The sequence below is a fragment of the Schistocerca serialis genome, chromosome 7 (assembly GCF_023864345.2).
Source record: "Schistocerca serialis cubense isolate TAMUIC-IGC-003099 chromosome 7, iqSchSeri2.2, whole genome shotgun sequence".
Taxonomy (NCBI): Eukaryota; Metazoa; Arthropoda; class Insecta; order Orthoptera; family Acrididae; genus Schistocerca; species Schistocerca serialis.
This window is the reverse complement of record NC_064644.1, coordinates 592405787-592425976: the sequence shown is the minus strand read 5'-3', so window position 1 is coordinate 592425976 and position 20190 is coordinate 592405787. Positions and strand designations below refer to the sequence as shown.

The following is a 20190-nucleotide window of genomic DNA, read 5'->3' as shown; positions in this document are numbered from 1 at the left end:
TGATGGTACTCGAGTATATTTCTCCTTAGTTTCACTAAATGTATGCACGTTAAGTGTTATTCGCAATATATTCCAAATTGCTGAAACTGATGATTTTTCATTGTTTGAGTCTCGGTATTCTCAGCCACGGCTGTTCCGTGTAAAGCTCGTAGCATTTCCTTATTAATAGGTGGATTTATGTCAATCTGCAGAGTAGAATGAGTAGATACATGTTTCTCTCCTGAGTAGGCAGTGGGTTTGATGATGATACTGGTACTGGCAATGTGGCGTTTGTTTCGATTTATTGCGGTATGAACGAGTATGTGAACGCAACATCGTCTTCCTAATTCAAGTATCATTTTTTATCCTACCTACACCCTGCAATTATACAATATGATACGTCCATGTTTCGTTTCCACACATGGCTACACTCCACACAAATACTTTCAGAAAAGACTTCCTGATACTTAAATTTATACTCTATTTTGATTAACTTCTCATCTTCGGAAAAGCTTTCTTTGCCATTACCAACCTAAATTTTATATCCTCTCTACATCGACCATCATCAGTTATTTTGCTGCCAAAATAGCAAAACTCGTCTATTACATTAAGTGTCTCATTTCCTAATCTAATTCCTTCAGCATCACCTGATTTAATCCGACTACATTCCATTATCCTCGTTTTGTTTTTGTTGATGTTCATCTTATATCCTCTTTGAAGATACTGTCCATTCCATCCAACTGCTCTTCCAGGTAATTTGCTGTGACCGACAGAATTACAATGTCATTGGCAAACCTCAAAGTTTTTATTTCTTCTCTATGGATTTTAATCCATACTCCAAACTTTTTACACCAGTAAACACCTGCTTTCTTTGGTATTGGAATTATTATATTTTTCTTGAAGTATGAGGATATTTCGCCTGTCTCATACATCTTTCTCACCGGATGGTAGAGTTTTGTCATGGCTGGCTCTCTCAAGGCTATCAGTAGCTCTAATGGAATGTTTTCTACTACTGGGGTCTTGCCTCAACTTAGGTATTCAATGCTCTGTTAAATTCTTCACGCAGTACCATATCTCCCATTTCATCTTCATCTACGTCCTCTTCTATTTCCATATTTCTGCTTTCCTTTCTTTGCTTAGAACTGGTTTTCCATCTCAGCTCTTGATGTTCATACAGGTAGTTATCTTTTCTCCAAATGTCTATTTAATTTTCCTACAGACAGTATCTCTCTCACCCCTAGTGATATATGCCTCTACATCCTTACATTTGTCCTCTAACCATCCCTGCTTAGCCATTTTGTACTACCTGTCCATCACATTTTGGAGACGTTTATATTCCTTTTGATCTGCTTCATTTACTGCGTTTTTTTGTTCCTTTCATCAATTAAATTCAGTATCTGTTCTGTTAGCAAATGATTTTTACTAGCCTTCGTCTGGTTACCTACTTGATCCTCTGCTGCCTTCACTATTTCATCCCTCAAAGCTACCCATTCTTTTTCTACTGTATTTCTTTCCCCCATTCTTGTCAATCGTTCCTTAATGCTCTCTCTGAAACTCTCTACAACCACTGGTTCTTTCAGTTTATCCAGGTTCTATCTCCTTAAATTCCTACTTTTTGCAGGTTCTTCAGTTTTTATGTACAGTTTATAACCAATTGATTGTGGTCAGAGTCCACATCTGCCCCTGGAAATGTCTTACAATTTAATACCTGGTTCCTAAATCTCTGTCTTACCATTATATAATCTATCTAAAACCTTCCAGAACCACAGGCTTCTTCCATGTATACAACCTTCTTTTGTGCTTCTTGAACCAAGTATTAGCTATGATTAAGTTATGCTCTGTGCAAAACTCTACCAGGCGGCTTCCTCTTTCATTGCTTACCCCCATTCCATATTCACCTACTACTTTTCATTCTCTTCACGAGGGAATTATTTGAGGATGTAGTTAAGGCAATGATTCGAATGTTATTAAGAATAGGTGTGACTCCGGTCATGAAGCTGAGTCGGACAGTGGACCAAAAGGCTTTGGAACCGTATGGGGAACGAATAGTAACAGAAATTTCCGTGGACATTCGCTATGACGTGACATGGAAAGTTTCGTTTATAGCCACTCCTTTTCAGTGTGAAAATTCGAGACATTCCTTAACTCACCCGATGGCATCTACCAGGGTTGGGCTGTTACCAGCCACATGGCCTATTGATTATAGAATAGTATTCATGTGCGGTTATATGGAGGGCGAAACGGCCCTTAGAATGCAATCCACTGTGCAGGAGTGCACTCACGTAGTGAGTCCTACCAGCCATTTTTTTAGCATACCGGCCAGAGGCCACGCAAAGTCGCACATAATATATCGCACTGATGCAAAACTGTCAGCCGTCAGGGTACTCGAATCCAGTAACTTTTTTTCAAACAGGTGGTACAAAAGAAACAGTTCTTTACTGCCCATGTACTCCGGTAACTGGGATTTGTATCACGAAGTTGCCAGTACAGCTTAGGCACGTTATTTTGGTGAGAAGACGACTTTAAATGTTATTACAGGAAATGGAATATGATGCAATGGGGGTACATGGCACGAAATTACCAACGCGGCCAGAATTGCTATTACGGGCTGCTGCGTCACAGTAGGGTCAGGCACAACAGGCTTGAAAATACGCAGGGGGCATGATATATCTGACAGGCGAAAACATACTCTACAGACTATTTCTGAACACCCTGCAGAAGCGCCAGATCGGCGTGATTCTGAGATCTTTGGGGGCTGTCGAGTAACGTCATGATTCGATCTTCGCTCGGTTACCAATAAATAATTTGCCAGTTTCTGTTCAAAATGTTCAAATGTGTGTCAAATCTTATGGGACGTAACTGCTAAGGTCATCAGTCCCTAAGCTTACACACAACCTAAATTATCCTAAGGACAAACACACACACCCATGCCCGAGGGAGGACTCGAACCTCCGCCGGGACCAGCCGCACAGTCCATGACTGCAGCGCCTTAGACCGCTCGGCTGATTCCGAGCGGCGCCAGTTTCTGCTTGCTAGATAATTTTACATTAGAAAATTAACCAGCTATATCTTTATAACTGCTGACGATATTTTTCAGAGACAGTCATGAAGTTTAGGTACATAAAGAGGCATTACAGATCTCCTCAGTTTCAGAATATTCACACAGCTCTACAAGAGTCTGGTTGGGTCAGGTCAGGTGAATGAAGTGGCCTTGAAACTGCACTTTCCCTTCCTTTCAGGGAAAAAATAAGGGGCAGGAAGTGCAGACTGAGCTGGGGCCTCATCGTATACTGTACGCGCATCACTTCTTCCAAGTCTACACAGCCGGTCGTTCTCCTCGGTCGCATGTTTCCGATGAAGTATCCCGTGTGGGTACCTCTGGGCTAGGTGGATGACGCAATAGCGAGACACTGCACTCGAGTTCTGGAGGACGCTGGTTCAAATCCTCGTCCTGCCACCAAGAGATTTCAGTTGCTAAGGTATATGCTAGGATGGCCCTTTTGAAGGGCCACAGCCGATTACCTTCACTATCCTTTCCCCATCTGTCTTTGTGTTCCGTCTCTGGCGACCTCATCGTCGAAAGCAAGCACCATCTTGACCATTCTTCATTCCCGACATGGGCACCTGGACAGATACAACCTCTGAGCTTTGCGAGTGTTGCGGAATTGGCTCCAGCGGGCCACAACAGTCCGATAAGAGGGCCTCCAGTTACGAAATTCCAGTGCCGGGCAGTGTAATACTGCTACCTCAACCCGAAGTTAGATCAGTCCTGTCCTGATATCAGGCTGGGTTTCTGACGCGCCGTGGTGCGCTTCACCTTCAGTCTTGATTCTGCCTCCAGTGACAGGGCACTGCTCCAGTTCCAGCGCCTCGTCAACACTAACCACGTGACGCGGTCATAGGCCCGTTACCCTTCTTATCTCGGGCGTCAGCTGGGTCCTTCACAGTTGCGCCGTTGAGGTACGCCAGCGCCTAGCACCACGCCACGTCGTCATCGGAGGTCCTGGGTTCGATATGAGCCCGGCTTGACACTTTCCTGGCTGCAGACAGCGTTCATTCCTGCCATTCCTCAGCAAAGCAGTGCACACGGCCGTCGCCAGCATTGCAGCTGTGTCATTCCGCCGCCTCAGTGGCCTCTCTGGCCGGCTTTGCTGTATAGAATGAGCTGCCAATTAAAGCTGTTTATCTCCAGACGCTATCCTCTGTCTTCATTGTCACCTCGCACGCAGCGTTACCCATTCCTTGCACACACCGATACTCGACATCGTAGCCACCCATGTGGTTAGCAAGCTAAACTACTACATTAGAGTTTCTGTTTTCTATGTCCACTAATTCATAACCGGTTACAATGCTATTCCCATATATCTGGAGACTGTGCTTATCACTTTGTGAACACAAACTGCACCGGCATACGTCTTCACTTCTAGACCGTCCTTTACAAAGCACACTTCATACTACTTGCTGCACATTCAAAGAGTTTCATTCCTCGTATTCCTATGATGTTCGCCTGGATGTTGTCCGAATGCATCTAACAAACAGAATGATCGCATCTTACAAGCAACAACAATATTCCACTGGAAATTTGTCTCACAACTCGTCTGTCTTTGTAACTGTTGACTCGCTTGCTTCCAGACCACAATTTGTTAAGTCACTTTGATATTTTTCACTTATCCATCACCACTGGAAGGCTGTATCACCACCACGGAAAAATTTTGTAAGTTTCGTTCACGTGAACTTGTGAAGATAGTTTATTAAACGTACCTAATATAAGTAACATGTTATATGGGAGACATCGATATAAAATCACATTCTCCCAAGTGGATTTTTTTTACAAAATAACAAGCAAAAGAGTCAGTCACAGTTACCTCGTCTTTATATACTGAAACACAAAGGTTTGTATTTGAAACTACCAGAATCATATTTCAAGTTTCCTGTAGACGTTATTGTAGGTGCCAAACAACCTACCTTCACTGCTGGACTTCAAACTAGCGCCTCGCAGTTACATTTCAATTCAGCAGATGGAAAGGACCGCTCGCAAAAAGAGTCTGTATATGGATATATTGGAGATGAATAAGTTAAGCCATTTGAACTTGAACAGATATAACAAACAGTGATATAGCATTCGACTGCGTAAATATACAAAAGTGGAGACGTAGCACACTTACTTACAGAATTGCTGCGTTAGGCTTTCGTAAGATACTAGATTTTTCCAGCGATTTCTTCCGCTTACGCATATATTTCGCACGCATTTCATCTGTATCTGTAATAAATTTCGCTATACTATTTCCTTTCAATCCCGACGAAAGTTGTAATTCTGCCTGAGCAATAGATATGCAAAGAGTCGCAGACACTGGTACAGCTTTTTAGTGGTGACAAAAAACAAATTTTTTAAATTTTTAATAAGTAAGTATTTCATCTCATTTCTTCACATTCAATCACATCTCTACTTTCTATAAATATATTTTTTATCGAAACGCTCTGGGTTTAAATAAAAAAATCAAGGAGTTTCGAAAGTAAACATTTATTTCAACTTACAAACAGTACAACACGACATTTTAATCTTGCTACAGAGGTACATCTGTGATCTATATCCAGCTCTTCATCTCTCGTGAAGGATATGTGTCAAAATTTCGAAATTTTGTTTAACAAAGGGAAAAGACAGCCGGCTTTGTCGTATATGTGACCGTCAACCTAATTCCCTGTAGGTGACACACACGACCCGGTAGCGGGATGTCTGGTCTCCTCGTCCCTCGTAAGCCAGGTTCACGTTGATCTTCAGATTCACCAGCCTGCATTGCAGTTACACTCCCCCAAATAGCCTACAGTCGACAGTGTCGTTTATATTCTGTACAACTTTCCGGCAATAGTTCCACTTTCACTCCGTTTCGTTGAATCTGAATGTCGGATTTCCGTTTCGTTATTGCGTGAAGGCATAGTGACAACAGTAACTGATCATTGTTTCCAGAAAAATAACTATTGTTGGCAACTGTTTTTCCGCTACTTTAGACCATGCGACTCGAGAGACGGTGTTAAATCTACACGCGATATTCTACCGTGTGGCACTATCTCTGTTCCCCAAATACGCTGACAAAATTGTTGGCTTGCTCCAGTGCTCATTCTCGCGACCTGGTTGACAAATTCATCAACACAAACAAGAGACAGATTGCACTTTATACTTTTACACTCTACTAATTCAATTTAATATCGGAAAGAAATACCAACAGGCCGTTTTCTAATATTTTTACAACATGCCCATTGTCTTATCTACCCCGTCCTTAGTGGGTAGCAGAAGCATCTTACTCCCACCGTATTTTTGTACCAATAACGGATCATGCATATACCAAGTGATGGTTGGTCTAAAGACATATGAAAGAACTGTTAATTAACTGCCGATGACACCATGCTTTCAACCAGCAGAAAAGATGAACTTGCTGAACAACTAACAAATGTAAAGAACGTTAGTGTATCATGTGGATTAGACATCAATCTCAGAAAGTCCAGATCCACGATAACGGATCAGGGAGCGCAGGTCCAACTGATAGGTTGATTAAAGGAACTGGAAGTCGTGAATTCTGTCATCTATCTTGCACCATCTGAGACAGGAGAAGCTGTGAAGATGAGAGGACGGAGCACTCTAGGGCGTGTGGTGTGAAGAAGATCGCCAAGATGTGGCAGAACAGAGCGGTAACGTTCCGCGCAGGAAGGCCGGCCTGTTGGAACAGTCGCGTTCTTTTACACATGCGTGACACGAAATCTTAAGGCCAACGACAGGTAGCGTATTGCTGCATTTAAGCATTGGTTCTGGTGCAGGATGCTGAGCATAAATTAGACCGAAAGAAGAACAAATGTGTTCGTTGTTGAGCAACTCAGTAACTCCAGGCGCCTTTCTTTTAGCGTCACGTAAATAAGTATCCTTTTCGTTGGCCATATTGTGAGAAGAGATGGAGACCGAGGGGAAGAGCAGAGAGCAGGTGGATGGATCAAATGAACAACTCCCAGGCTCTGGGATAAGCCGATAACCGTCCGGGATGGAGACGCTTGGTGCACGAGATCGCGACACTCAGAAATAAGTACGACGACTTGTGACTGTGACAATGGCGTGTGCCAAGTTTGGTAGGAATTGTTTCAAGCGTGACAGTACTGCTGATACGTCACCTGTGTTTGTTCCCATTCCATCACCCCCCCTCCCCTCCCCCCGCGTCCTGCATGCTCCTAGGTTAACACGTCATCGCGATTGTCACCAAGAAGTCCAGCGACCAAAAGAACTATGGATTTTATACCAACATCGGTCGGTATAGAATAATTTTACAGGTCACGACGTCTCCTCCCCGGCCCAAAGCCTAGGAGTGATGTCGGTATATTACGCCCACTGTAATTTTGTGCCAAGAAAACAAATAATGATTCATGTATATACAAAATTTGGTCGAATTTGCTCCAGACGTTGTTGAGTTACACTTCTATGTCAACCCCACTACCTAGTCTTACGGAAGGTAAATGGTTATTACCCACGCAGTGCTTCTCTCCAGATAATAAGTGACACGTGAGCTTACTTTGGATGAAATCGACCAAGGGGAGGACAAGTGGAACAAATAGACTTACATAAATAAGTGCAATGAGTTTTATAAATATACAGATGAGTGAACAAAGACACTTGTTTTCGTAGTCTTTTAATGAGCAGTTCGACGCAGGAGACTCCGCTCGGCAGCGTCGGACGGCTCGTGGTCGGGTGCACGTTTACGCGGCGTGGGCGGCGTGGGCGGCGTGGGCGGCGCGGGCGGCGCCGCCCTTCCTGGCGTGCGCGGCGCCGACTGCGCCGGTGCGGCGGACCGCCGCGCCACCGCTGCTGCCGCCTGCATTCGAGCCTGCAAACACAAGGAGAGGCGGTCCAGCGTCTGTCTGCCCAGCGTGGCCTCGGGCCCAGCTCACCACTTGCTGCTGATAGCGTCTGCATCCACTCACTTTGCGATCAAAGCTACACTACTGGCCATTAAAACTGCTACACCAAGAACAAATGCACATGATAAACGGGTATTCATTGGACAAATATATTATACCAAAACTGACATGTGATTACATTTTCATGCAATTTGGGTGCATAGATCCTGAGAAATCAGTCACAGAACAACCACCTCTGGCCGCAATAACGGCCTTGATACGCCTGGGCATTGAGTCAAACAGAGCTGCGATGGCGGGTACAGGTAGAGCTGCCCATGCAGCTTCAACACCATACCACAGTTCATCAAGAGTAGTGACTAGCGTATTGTGATGAGCCAGTTGCTCGGCCACCATTGACCACACGTTTTCTATTGGTGAGAGATCTGGAGAATGTGCTGGCAAGGGCAGCAGTCGAACATTTTCTGTACCCAGAAAGGCCCGTACGGGACCTGCAACATTCGGTCGTGCATTATCCTGCTGAAATGTAGGGTTTCGCAGGGATCGAATGAGGGGTAGAACCACGGGTCGTAACACATCTGAAATTTAACGTCCATTGTTCAAAGTGCCGTCAATGCGAGCAAGAGGTGACCGAGACGTGTAACCATTGGCACCCCATACCATCACGCCGCGTGATACGCCAGATTGGCGATGACGAATACACGCTTCCAATGTGCGTTCAACGCGATGTCGCCAAACACGGATGTGACCATCATGATGCTGTAAACAGAACCTGGATTCATCCGAAAAAATTACGTTTTGCCATTCGTGCACCCAGGTTCGTCGTTGAGTACACCATCGCAGGCGCTCCTGTCTGTGGTGCAGCGTCAAGGGTAACCGCAGCCATGGTCTCCGACCTGATAGCCCATGCTGCTGCAAATGTCGTCGAACTGTTCGTGCAGATGGTTGTTGTCTTGCAAACGTCCATATCTGTTGACTCAGGGATCGAGACGTGGCTGCACGATCCGTTACAGCCATGCGGATATGATACCTGTCATCTTGACTGCTGGTGATACGAGGCCATTGGGATCCAGCACGGCGTTCCGTATTACCTTCCTGAACCCACCAATTCCATATTCTGCTAACAGTCATTGGATCTCGACCAACGCGAGCAGGAGCGTCGCGATACGATAAACCGCAATCGTGATAGGCTACAATCCGACCTTTATCAAAGTCGGAAACTTGATGGTACGCATTTCTCCTCCTTACACGAGGCATCACAACAACGTTTCGCCAGCCAAACGCCGGTCAACTGCTGTTTGTGTGTGAGAGATCGGTTGGAAACTTTCCTCATGTCGGCACGTTGTAGGAATCGCCACCGGCGCCAACCTTGTGTGAATGCTCTGAAAAGCTAATCATTTGCGTATGACAGCATCTTCTTCCTGTCGGTTAAATTTCGCGTCTGTAACACGTCATCTTCGTGGTGTAGCAATTTTAATGGCCAGTAGTGTAGAAGTGTGCTAAGTGTACATCTAGCGCGCGATCGCAATACAACGTGGTCACAACACTTCTAGTACAGCAAATAGCTGGTTACTTTCTCCCCTGTTGTGATCCGAACGTTATCTGATAAAAATCATTCCGAAAGTCTCATTTAACGCGGAACTAACGTTTCATTCATCGTATTCCTATGATGTTCGCTTGGATGTTGTCCGAATGCATCTAACGAATAGAATGATTACATCTTACAAGTAACAACAATATTCCACTGGAAATTTGTCTCTCAACTCGTCTCTCTTTGTAACTGTTGACCCGCTTGCTTCCAGACCACAATTTGTTAAGTCACTTTGATATTTTTCGCTTATAAAAAATAATGGTTCAAATGACCCCGAGCACTATGGGACTTTTAACGTCTGAGGTCATCAGTCCCCTAGACTTAGAACTACTTAAACCTAACTAACACACATCCATGCCCGAGGCGGACCCGCCAATATGAAAGAAAACGGGGAGTGCTGTATCTTCCTTACAAAGTCAGCAGCTGCAGAGGGCTCAGTAATTACGAACTATGAACGTAGACTAATCATTCGATGTCAGCTAAGTGAACAATCCGTCAGGGTTGCCCAAATTGATGGTTGGTAATGTCATGACCTCACGAAACTACAATCTGCCAGCCATAAATGCGGGTTCTTTCACTGGTCCTATGACATATGAAATGTTAGTTCACTTTATCACATGAATGATAAAAAGATTTGATACAATCCTTCCCCACAGGAGTGCTCGACAATTTACAACTGTTACTGGCTATTAAAGCATCACTTGAAGCACCAATTAACAAACTCATTTCTTGAAGAAAAATGTTCCTCATTTACATAAGTACCTTTCCATCTGAGACTTCCTTAATCTTTAGCTCTTCTCGATGATGTTGACTACTTCAGCTGAGGTCACATGCACTGGGCAGAACTCTTCCGTGATCGACTATAAATTTACCATAGTGCGAGGGCGGTGCTGTGCGGAGAGACAAGGCAGGTCTCCCTCAGCCTCTCCCAGTCGTCTTTGTGGACTGCAGCGAGATATCGCTGACGTATGTGGTACAGATGTGCACTGCCGAATTTGGTGCGGTACTGCAATATTTGGATGATACAACGAGTACTGTGACTGTGATGTGGAAATACGAACGAATAATCAGAGCTAGACGAAGACCAGGTGGCCCTCATGTGCCGACGGACAGGCGACGCCGAACATTCCGGAAGGTAGTCGAAAAAACGTATGTAATCTGCGGAAGGAAACGCTCGTGAGCGCCAGAGGCCTACCATCAACCCAGCTAGCGCAGTGACTGCTGCGCATAGGGAGTTAATAACGTGCAATGGCTGAGCAATGCCATGTATACATAACATTATCGTGGTCACCGCTAAGCGACTCTTTACGTGGCGTAAGGGGCAACGCCACAGGACAGTGATTTGGAACGATGAATCACTCTATACTCTCTGGGATTTGGATGGAATGATTTCTGTCTGGTGGATCACACTATACTCTTTGGAATTTGAATGGAATTGTTTCTGTCTGGCAGATCACGCTATACTCTCTGGGATTTGGATGGAATGGTTTCTGTCTGACAGATCACATTATACTCTCTGGGATTTGGGTGGATGACTTTTGTCTGGCGGATCATGCTACACTCTCTGAGATTTGGATGGAAAGGTTTTTGTCTGGACGATCACGCTATACTCTCTGCAATTTGGATGGAATGGTTTCTCTCTGGCAGATCACATTATACTCTCTGGGATTTGGGTGGAAAGGTTTCTGTCTGGAGGATCATACTATACTCATTGGGATTTGGATGGATTGTTCTTTCTGGCGGACTCCGCTATACTCTGTGGGATTTGGATAGAGAGGTTTCTGTATATCGGATCATGCTATAGTCTCTGGAATTTTGATGGGAAGGTTTCTGTCTGGCAGATCACGCTATACTCTCTGGGCTTTGGATGGAATGGTTTCTGTCTGGCGGATGTGTGTGGAACGTTACCTGCGATCATGTGTAGTGCTGACAGGTGAGAACAGAGTAGGGCATGTTGCAGTAGGGTTGTTTTGCTTTGTGGTTTGGGTGCAGTCATCATTTTGCGTTTACGAAAATGCTACTTGGGAAAGGACATAAACACGCTTGATACCACTGTGTACTCTGTGACAGTAGAGTAACAGTTTGGGCGCGAAGACTGCTTGAATCAGCATCACAGTGCACCATCCAATAAAGTAGCTCGTAAGGCAATGAATTGTGGCCAGTAACGCTACTGAAATGGACTGGTCTACCCAGAATCCTGACTTGAACACAACTGTGCACCTCGGGGATGACTCGAAGCATCGACTTCCCTCCAGAGTCCAACGTGACTATCTGCTAAGACTAAAGGACATTAGTCACCTAGGACGAACTAAGCCTCTTCTGTACTCCATGGATGCAAATCTGAGGTTAGTATTCTCTCACAGCCGCCTGACTGAAGACGGTGGAAGACAACTAGAAGAAGCCATTATGGAACTCAGCCTACAGGAATTGAATGAACCTCGAAGAGGAAGGGTGGACACATCCCACACTAGGGTGGACACATCCCACACTAATGTCCATAAATACGCATCTGGATAATTTTGATCGGTAAGTGCACGAGTGTGAGAAACGTTTAGCACGACTGCCGTGCACGACAACTGGCTGCTCCGCTGCGCTGTGAATGGCAGCCGTGATTCTTTCTCCCGCAAGATGACAAGTGAGGCTTCAGGGCGCGTTATCAACGCGACGAACGTAACTCATCGTGCGCGCTGCCCATTACACTCGCGTGGGTGACTTAGGGGAGAAGGTGATGTTGCGAATGTCGCCAACCGACAGCGATGTCGCAGTGTGCAGCAGGGACGGTCTCGCGTGGTGGAGATCCCTAGCTTAAGTTACCATGACAACCATCGACCCTTTCCTGCACGTATCCCGCTTCCACATTACTTCGACCGACAGTTTTCAGGTAAATTAGCCTCATAATATTCTTTCCGTTAGCAGTGTGAAAGAAATATACAGCTTAATGTAAACACACCGAACAGAAGGTTAAGTACCTTCACCAGACAAGAATCTATTACTGCATAACGCAAGTTTCTTCCGATGCTCCATATACTGTTGAAACCACTGACTGATGACTGGATGCAGTCATACTACCACATCTTGGGGGAGGGGGGGGGGGGTGTTGATAGCTACGATTCACTCGATAATCGCAGACAATTATGCATATACTGGGCTTCCAAGGCCTTTGTATGTCTTCATTTTTTAAAAAAATTCTGTAATTTTTGTTTGATTTCAAACTGCTTTCCAGTACTCTTTCACTAACACTGTGACATTCCTCCTATCAAGTCTGAACGAGATACCTTTTTAAGTTTTTGTATAATTCAATACGTTTACCCATACATCGTGAATGCATAAGCAGGGCTTCAGAAGTCCTCAACATTTGTTTGGGAGCAGTTATTAATTCAACAATAACTGTAGTGGCATTTCCTGCAACAGGAGTGCCAACAGCAGCAGTAGCTATAGAAGTAATATTATAACTAAAAAATAATACACACTACTTTCACATATTGGCGATGTCGGTGTATTATTGATCTTTTTGCTATCAAAATGTTTTATTATTGCATAGTATTGTTATCCTGTGCTGCTCTTGTCAGCCTTATTGTTACTGTAGTTTGTTGCTGCAAGGCCCATATTGTTACGAGTAAGATTTCTTTAGTGCTGCACAAGCTGCTGTTCGAGAGACACGCCTTTTGCCATGGCTTCGACACGCAAAGCAAGAGAGTCAGTACGTGCAAATGCAGCTAGTTTTGAAAGTGCTGTGGCTCAGTGGTTTGAAGAATATGATTCTTGCGAGGAAGGAAATATTTTTGAAGATGCAAGTAGTGAAGAATCAGCCAATGAACCTGCAGATGTGAATATTGAGGCAGATGACAGTCCTTCCGATAATATTACTTCATCAGAGTATGAACCGCCATTAAAAGGTATAGAAGACTATACATACATTAGTCGGAATGGAACGATTTGGAAATTAGATCCTTCTGCAAAATTTCGTATGCCTGTCCATGATATCGTAAAGAAGGCACATGGTCCAGCCCGTGGTTTGAAAACCTGTAAACCTAAGGATGCCTGAGACTATTTCATCTCCAAGGAAACACTAGAGGAAATCATCAACTGCACGAATATTGAAGGCAGAAGAGTGGCTGCTTTACGTGGAAAAACGTTTCGCTTGCTGAAATGGAGGGTTTTCTTGGTCTCTTACTGGTTTCCGGTGTTGAGAAGAGTTGGGATGTCCCTATTAGAGAATTATTCTTGGACGAAAAGGCAAATTCTACATATAAAGCCACCATGTCAGTTAACAGATTCGAGGATATAAGGAGAATGATAAGATTTGATGACAAGTGTACCCGTGAAGCTCGATCTGCAGATGACAAACTTGCAGCTGTTCGCTATGTATGGGAACTATTTCTTGACAAGTGTAGAAATAGAATGATTCCCAATGATTCGCTCACAGTTAACGAACAGCTAGTCCCATTCCGTGGAAGATGCAGCTTCACCCAGTATATGCCCTCTAAACCAGCCAAGTATGGCATAAAAATGTTTTGGTTATGCGATGCTACATCAGCATATGCTTTAGACGGAATTGTTTACACGGGAAGGAAGCCCCATGAACCTATTCAGAAAAATCTTGGATTGAATGTGGTGAAAGATCTTGCTAAAAGCATTGAACGATCATCAAAAATATCACTGTTGACAACTTCTTTACTAGTGTGCAGCTGGCAGAAGAGATGCTTCAGAAGCAAATTACAGTGGTGGGAACAATCAAACAAAATAAACCAGAAAGTCCTAATGAGATGAAACCATCTGCCTCAAGAACGAGTCATTCATCTTTGTTTGCATTTAGAGGTGACATTACAATGGTGCGTTATGTTCCCAAAAAGAAAAAGTCTGTAGTTCTCATAAGCACAATGCATCACGACAGAAACATTGATGAATCTCATGCAAAAAAGAAACCAGATATAATAAAGTTCTACAGGGTGTTACAAAAAGGTACGGCCAAACATTCAGGAAACATTCCTCACACAGAAATAAAGAAAAGATGTTATGTGGACATGTGTCCGGAAACGCTTAATTTCCATGTTAGAGCTCATTTTAGTTTCGTCAGTATGTACTGAACTTCCTCGATTCACCGCCAGATGGCCCAATTGAAGGAAGGTAATGTTGACTTCGGTGCTTGTGTTGACATGCGACTCATTGCTCTACAGTACTAGCATCAAGCACATCAGTACGTGGCATCAACAGATTAGTGTTCATCACGAACGTGGTTTTGCAGTCAGTGCAATGTTTACAAATGCGGAGTTGGCAGATGCCCATTTGATGTATGGATTAGCACGGGGCAATAGCCGTGGCGCGGTACGTTTGTATCGAGACAGATTTCCAGAACGAAGGTGTCCCGACAGGAAGTCGTTCGAAGCAATTGATCGGCGTCTTAGGGAGCACGGAACATTCCAGCCTATGACTCGCGACTGAGGAAGACCTAGAACGACGAGGATACCTGCAATGGACGAGGCAATTCTTCGTGCAGTTGACGATAACCCTAATATCAGCGTCAGAGAAGTTGCTGCTGTACAAGGTAACGCTGACCACGTCACTGTGTGGAGAGTGCTACGGGAGAACCAGTTGTTTCCGTACCATGTACAGCGTGTGCAAGCACTATCAGCAGCTGATTGGCCTCCACGGGTACACTTCTGCGAATGTTTCATGTCCTCATTTGAATGTGTCAGTCCTCATTTCAGTGCAAATGTTCTCTTTACGGATGAGGCTTCATTCCAACGTGATCAAATCGTAAATTTTCACAGTCAACATGTGTGGGCTGACGAGAATCCACACGCAATTGTGCAATCACGTCATCAACACAGATTTTCTGTGGACGTTTGGGCAGGCATTGTTGGTGATGTCTTGATTGGGCCCCATGTTCTTCCACCTACGCTCAATGGACCACGTTATCATGATTTCATACGGGATACTCTACCTGTGCTGCTAGAACATGTGCCTTTACAAGTACGACACAACATGTGGTTCATGCACGATGGAGCTCCTGCACATTTCAGTCGAAGAGTTCGCACGCTTCTCAACAACAGATTCGGTGACCGATGGATTGGTAGAGGCGGACCAATTCCATGGCCTCCACGCTCTCCTGACCTCAACCCTCTTGACTTTCATTTATGGGAGCATTTGAAAGCTCTTGTCTACGCAACCCCGGTACCAAATGTAGAGACTCTTCGTGCTCGTATTGTGGACGGCTGTGATACAATACGCCATTCTCCAGGGCTGCATCAGCGCATCAGGGATTCCATGCGACGGAGGGTGGATGCATGTATCCTCGCTAACGGAGAACATTTTGAACATTTCCTGCAATAATTTCATTTTAGACTTAACATTTAATGAATATAGACAACATAATAGAGAAAAATCCTGATTAATTCTACATGACAAACTGGAGCAAAATGTTACCTGTAATGCAAATGTGATAGCGCCACATAAAAGTTATCATGTGACACTAAGGCATAATTTTTTCCCTTGATATTGTTATAAATGTAAATGCCATAACCTCCAAATCTCTTAACGCGAAATTTCTTTATTTGCTATTTGGTGGACAACAAATAAAGCCACTCAACATTGTGAAACTTCACCGTAATGTGTTTGGGTGTTAAACAAGAGGAATTTGTTCAAGGGAGAACAGCGTTTCCGTTTGCCCGCGAAAGGCAAAGGTCCCGAGTTCGAGTCTCGGTCCGGCGCACAGTTTTAATCTGCCAGGAAGTTTCAGCGTTTCCGTAAATATACAAGGTGTCTCAGGAGGAACGGGCAGTATATGGATACGGCAGAAACAATAATTCGAAGCGGCAACGTCTATTAAATATGCGCTATAAACTACTTACATTAAGAGATACACTGCAGCGCCAAAGACTCCGGTATAGGCATGCGTTTTCAAATGCACACATATATAAACAGGCAGAATACGGCGCTGCGGTCGGCAACGCAGTTGTTACATCGGTTTCTCTTGCTACAATGGCAGGTTATCAAGATGTAAGTTTGAAGATGGTGTTATAGTCGGCGCACGAGCGATGGGACACAGCACCTCCGAGGTAGCGATGAAGTAGGGAATTTCCGGTGCGACCATTTCACGAGTATACCGTGAATATCACGAATCCAGTGCAACATCACATCTCCGACATCGCTGCGAGGACGGGACCGAAGACAACTGAAGAGAATCGTTCAACGTGACAGAAGCTCAATCCTTCCGCAGAGTACTGCAGATTTCAGTCCTGGGTCATTAAGAAGTGCCTGCGTGCGAACCATTCAACGGAACACCGTCAATATGGGCTTTCGGAGCCGAAGGCCCACTCGAGTACCCTTGATGACTGCACAACACAAAGCTTTACGCCCCGCCTGAGCTCGTCAACACTACATTAAATTGTTGATGACTGGAAACATGTTGCCTGGTCGGACAAGTCTCGTATCAAATTGTGCCGCGCGCTTGGATGTGTCCTGGTATGGAGACAATCTCGTGAATCCATGAATCCTGCATGTCAGAAGGGAACTGTTCAAGCTGGTGGAGGCTGTGTAATGTTGTGGGGAGTGTGCAGTTGGAGCGATATCGCACCCCTCATACGTCTACATACGACTCTGACAGGTGACACGTACGGAAGCATCCTGTCTAATCACCTGCATGCATTCACCCCAGACGTCCGGAATTACTACAGAGTGGCTCCAGAAACACTCTTCTGAGTTTAAATACTTCCTCTGGTCACCAAACTCCCCAGACATGAACATTACTGAGCATATCTGGGATGCCTTTTAAACCTACTGTTCAGAAGAGATCTCCACATCCTCGTACTCTTACGGATTTACGGACAGCCCTGCAGGATTCATGTTGTCAATTACCTCCAGCACTACTTCAGACGTTAGTCGAGTTCACGAGTGTTGCGTCACTTCTGCGTGCTCTTGGGGGCCCTACACGGTATTAGGGAGCTGTACTAGTCTCTTTGACTCTTTAGCGTATGAGTAGTTCTTCGTCTTGGTATTGTGCATCAGATGTGTTCTACTACAAAAAAAAAAAAAAATACTTGTATGGTAAACAATGCATATCTTAAGAGGTATGACCACTTGTTCATCTTTTCTACTGCGAAACCACCTCTTATGTTCATAGTTCTTAAGCTACGCACTTTAGAGTCGTTTCACTAAGTAATTTTTCTTGTTCTGGTGCGTAGCACCTCCTCTGAAAATATGGAAAATGAAGAGCTTGCAGTAGAACAGATTTGTTTCACTTATCGAAGACTGCTTATAGCTCTTAGACAAAAGTCATGGAATAGCTTCTGATACCGTATCGGTCGTCCTACCTCCCAACGCAGTGCAGCACGGATTCAACAAGTCGTTGGAAGTCCCCTGCAGAAATGTTCTGCCGTGCTGCCTCTATAGCCGACCATAGCTGCGGAAGCATTGCCGGTGCAGGACCTCTCGATTATGTCCCATAACTGTTCGATGGAACTCGTGTCGGGCGATCTGGCAGGCCAAATCATCCGCTAGAATTGTCCAGAATGTTCCTAAAACCAACTGCAAACAGATATGGCCCAGTGATATGGCAGATTGTCATCCATAAAAAAAATTCCATCGTTCTTTGGGAACACGAAGTCCATGTAAGGCTGCAAAAGGTGACCAAGTAGCAGCTGGACGAGAGGAACGAGTGCACTCCGTGTAAACACAGTCCACACAATTATGGTGCCACCACAAGTCTGCACAGTGCCTTGTTGACAATCGTGAGTCCATGGCTTCGTGGGGCCTGCGCTACATTCGAACCCTACCACTAGCTCTTACCTACCGGAATCTAACGCTAAAATTTGGCCACACTGTCCTAACGAATACGTTCGTCGTACGGTCCACGCTGATTTCTGCAGTTATTTCACGCAGTGTTACTGGTCTGTTAGCACTGACAACTCTAAGTGAAACCCGTCGGCCACTGCGTTGTCGGTAGTGAGTTGTAATGCCTGAAATTTGGTATTCTTCCCAGACTCTTAGCACTGTGCATGTCGGAATATTGAAAATATTTCCGAAAAAGAATGTCCCGTATGTCTAGCTCCAACAACAATTCCGCATTCACCGTGCCGCCACAATCACGTCGAAAACCTTTTGACAAGGGTCAGCTAAGAACGGATGGCTGTTCTGGCATTGCACTGCCCTTTTGCACCTTGCGCACGCGATACTACCGCCATCTGGATGCGTGCATCTCACTATCCCACGAGTTTTGTCACCTCAGTGTCTGTGTTTTAGAGCCCATGTTTACGAAAGGTTTTTGCTTAGAATGATCATTCCTGTCATATGCCCAAATGTTGAGCATGCCTTTTGTGACACCCTGTATATACGACGCAAAAAAAAAGTGGTTCAAATGGCTCTGAGCACTATGGGACTTAACATCTGAGGTCATCAGTCTCCTAGAACTAAGAAGTACTTAAACCTAACTAACCTAAGAACATCACACACATCCATGCGCGAGGCAGGATTCGAACCTGCTACCGTAGCGATCGCGCAGTTGCAGACTGAAGCGCCTAGAACCGCTCGGCTACACCGGCCGGCAAGCAACAAAAAAGAGCTTCAACCTCGAGATGACTATCACTTCATTTAGACGCTTCAATTTTCTAGGAAGACTGACACTGCGTAAATGTAAAATAGCGACTGCTCTTGTGTTTGTGAAGGCAGGGCTTCAGCTGCTGACCGAGACGCCCTGCGTCACGTAACTGACAGACACAGATAGCATTAGAGTTTCAGTAGACCTTCAAGACGAGCTGCTATAAGCAGGTACGGAACAGATGAGAGGCGAGAAGGCCGCAGCGCCGCTTACCCACGTGCTCAGCCCACTCGTATATGGGGGACTCGTGGCCGAAAGCGGCGTTCCAGGCGTCGTAGGCGGACTCCTCGCCCGCGCTCGCCGCCCCCTCGGCAGCGTCCACGCAGCCGGGGCAGATGGCGTTGAAGAAGCCGCCGGCCGCCTGTTGCTGCGCGCCGCCGGGCGCTGCACAGTAGCCCAGCAGGAACGTCCCGGCGACCAGTACGGCGACGGCGTGCTTCATGGCTGCGGCTGTTGCGGTGCCTGCCGTGGTGTGGCTCCGCTGTGCGCACTGTGCTCCTTTTATTAGGATTTTTATCGGTGGAAACGGTGAAGGGCGTCTGGAGATTACACGCGACCGGCAGCCGTTTTGCGATGTCCTCACCCCGAAAATTTTACAGAAAAGTGCTGAGTGGAACTCGTAACTACATGTTAGTTGTGCGCTAGATAATAGAAATCAGCTAGGTGTCACGGTCGTCGTCTTTCCAAGGAGATTAAGTGGCCCAGAAACGGTGTCAGTTCTCGTGACCTCGTTTGATAACAGAGTGAGATACGAGAAAAGTTAGCACTGTGGTAACGTGTTCAAGAACGAGGGTAGTAAAAGTGAAGAGTGCGCTCACGGACCTTGGTTTCAATGTGACAATGTTTCACCAAGCATAGTCCAACAGGACTTAATTAACCATTTCAGACGCTCTGGCTACAATTTTGTATATCAACTTTCACTCTATCTTCAGTGCAAAAAATGTTCAAATGTGTGTGAAATCTTATGAGACTTAACTGACAAGGTCATTAGTCCCTAAGATTACACACTACTTAACCTAAATTATCATAAGGACAAACACACACACACACACCCATGCCCGAGGGAGGACTCGAACCTCCGCCGGGACCAGCCGCACGGTTCATGACTGCAGCGTCTGAGACCGCTCGGCTA

The 20190-nt window shown here is 45.2% G+C and overlaps 1 protein-coding gene across 1 annotated transcript; it reads right to left on the bottom strand.

Annotated features, from left to right (window-relative positions):
- Positions 1-5484: 5484 nt before the first annotated feature.
- LOC126412233 (uncharacterized) lies at positions 5485-19545 on the bottom strand. The gene is made up of 2 exons (XM_050081724.1): positions 19272-19545; positions 5485-7841 (listed from the first exon to the last, which is right to left on the bottom strand). The coding sequence occupies exons 1-2, from the start codon at positions 19498-19500 to the stop codon at positions 7714-7716; spliced, it is 357 nt and encodes a 118-aa protein (XP_049937681.1). The 5' UTR covers positions 19501-19545; the 3' UTR covers positions 5485-7713.
- Positions 19546-20190: the final 645 nt, after the last annotated feature.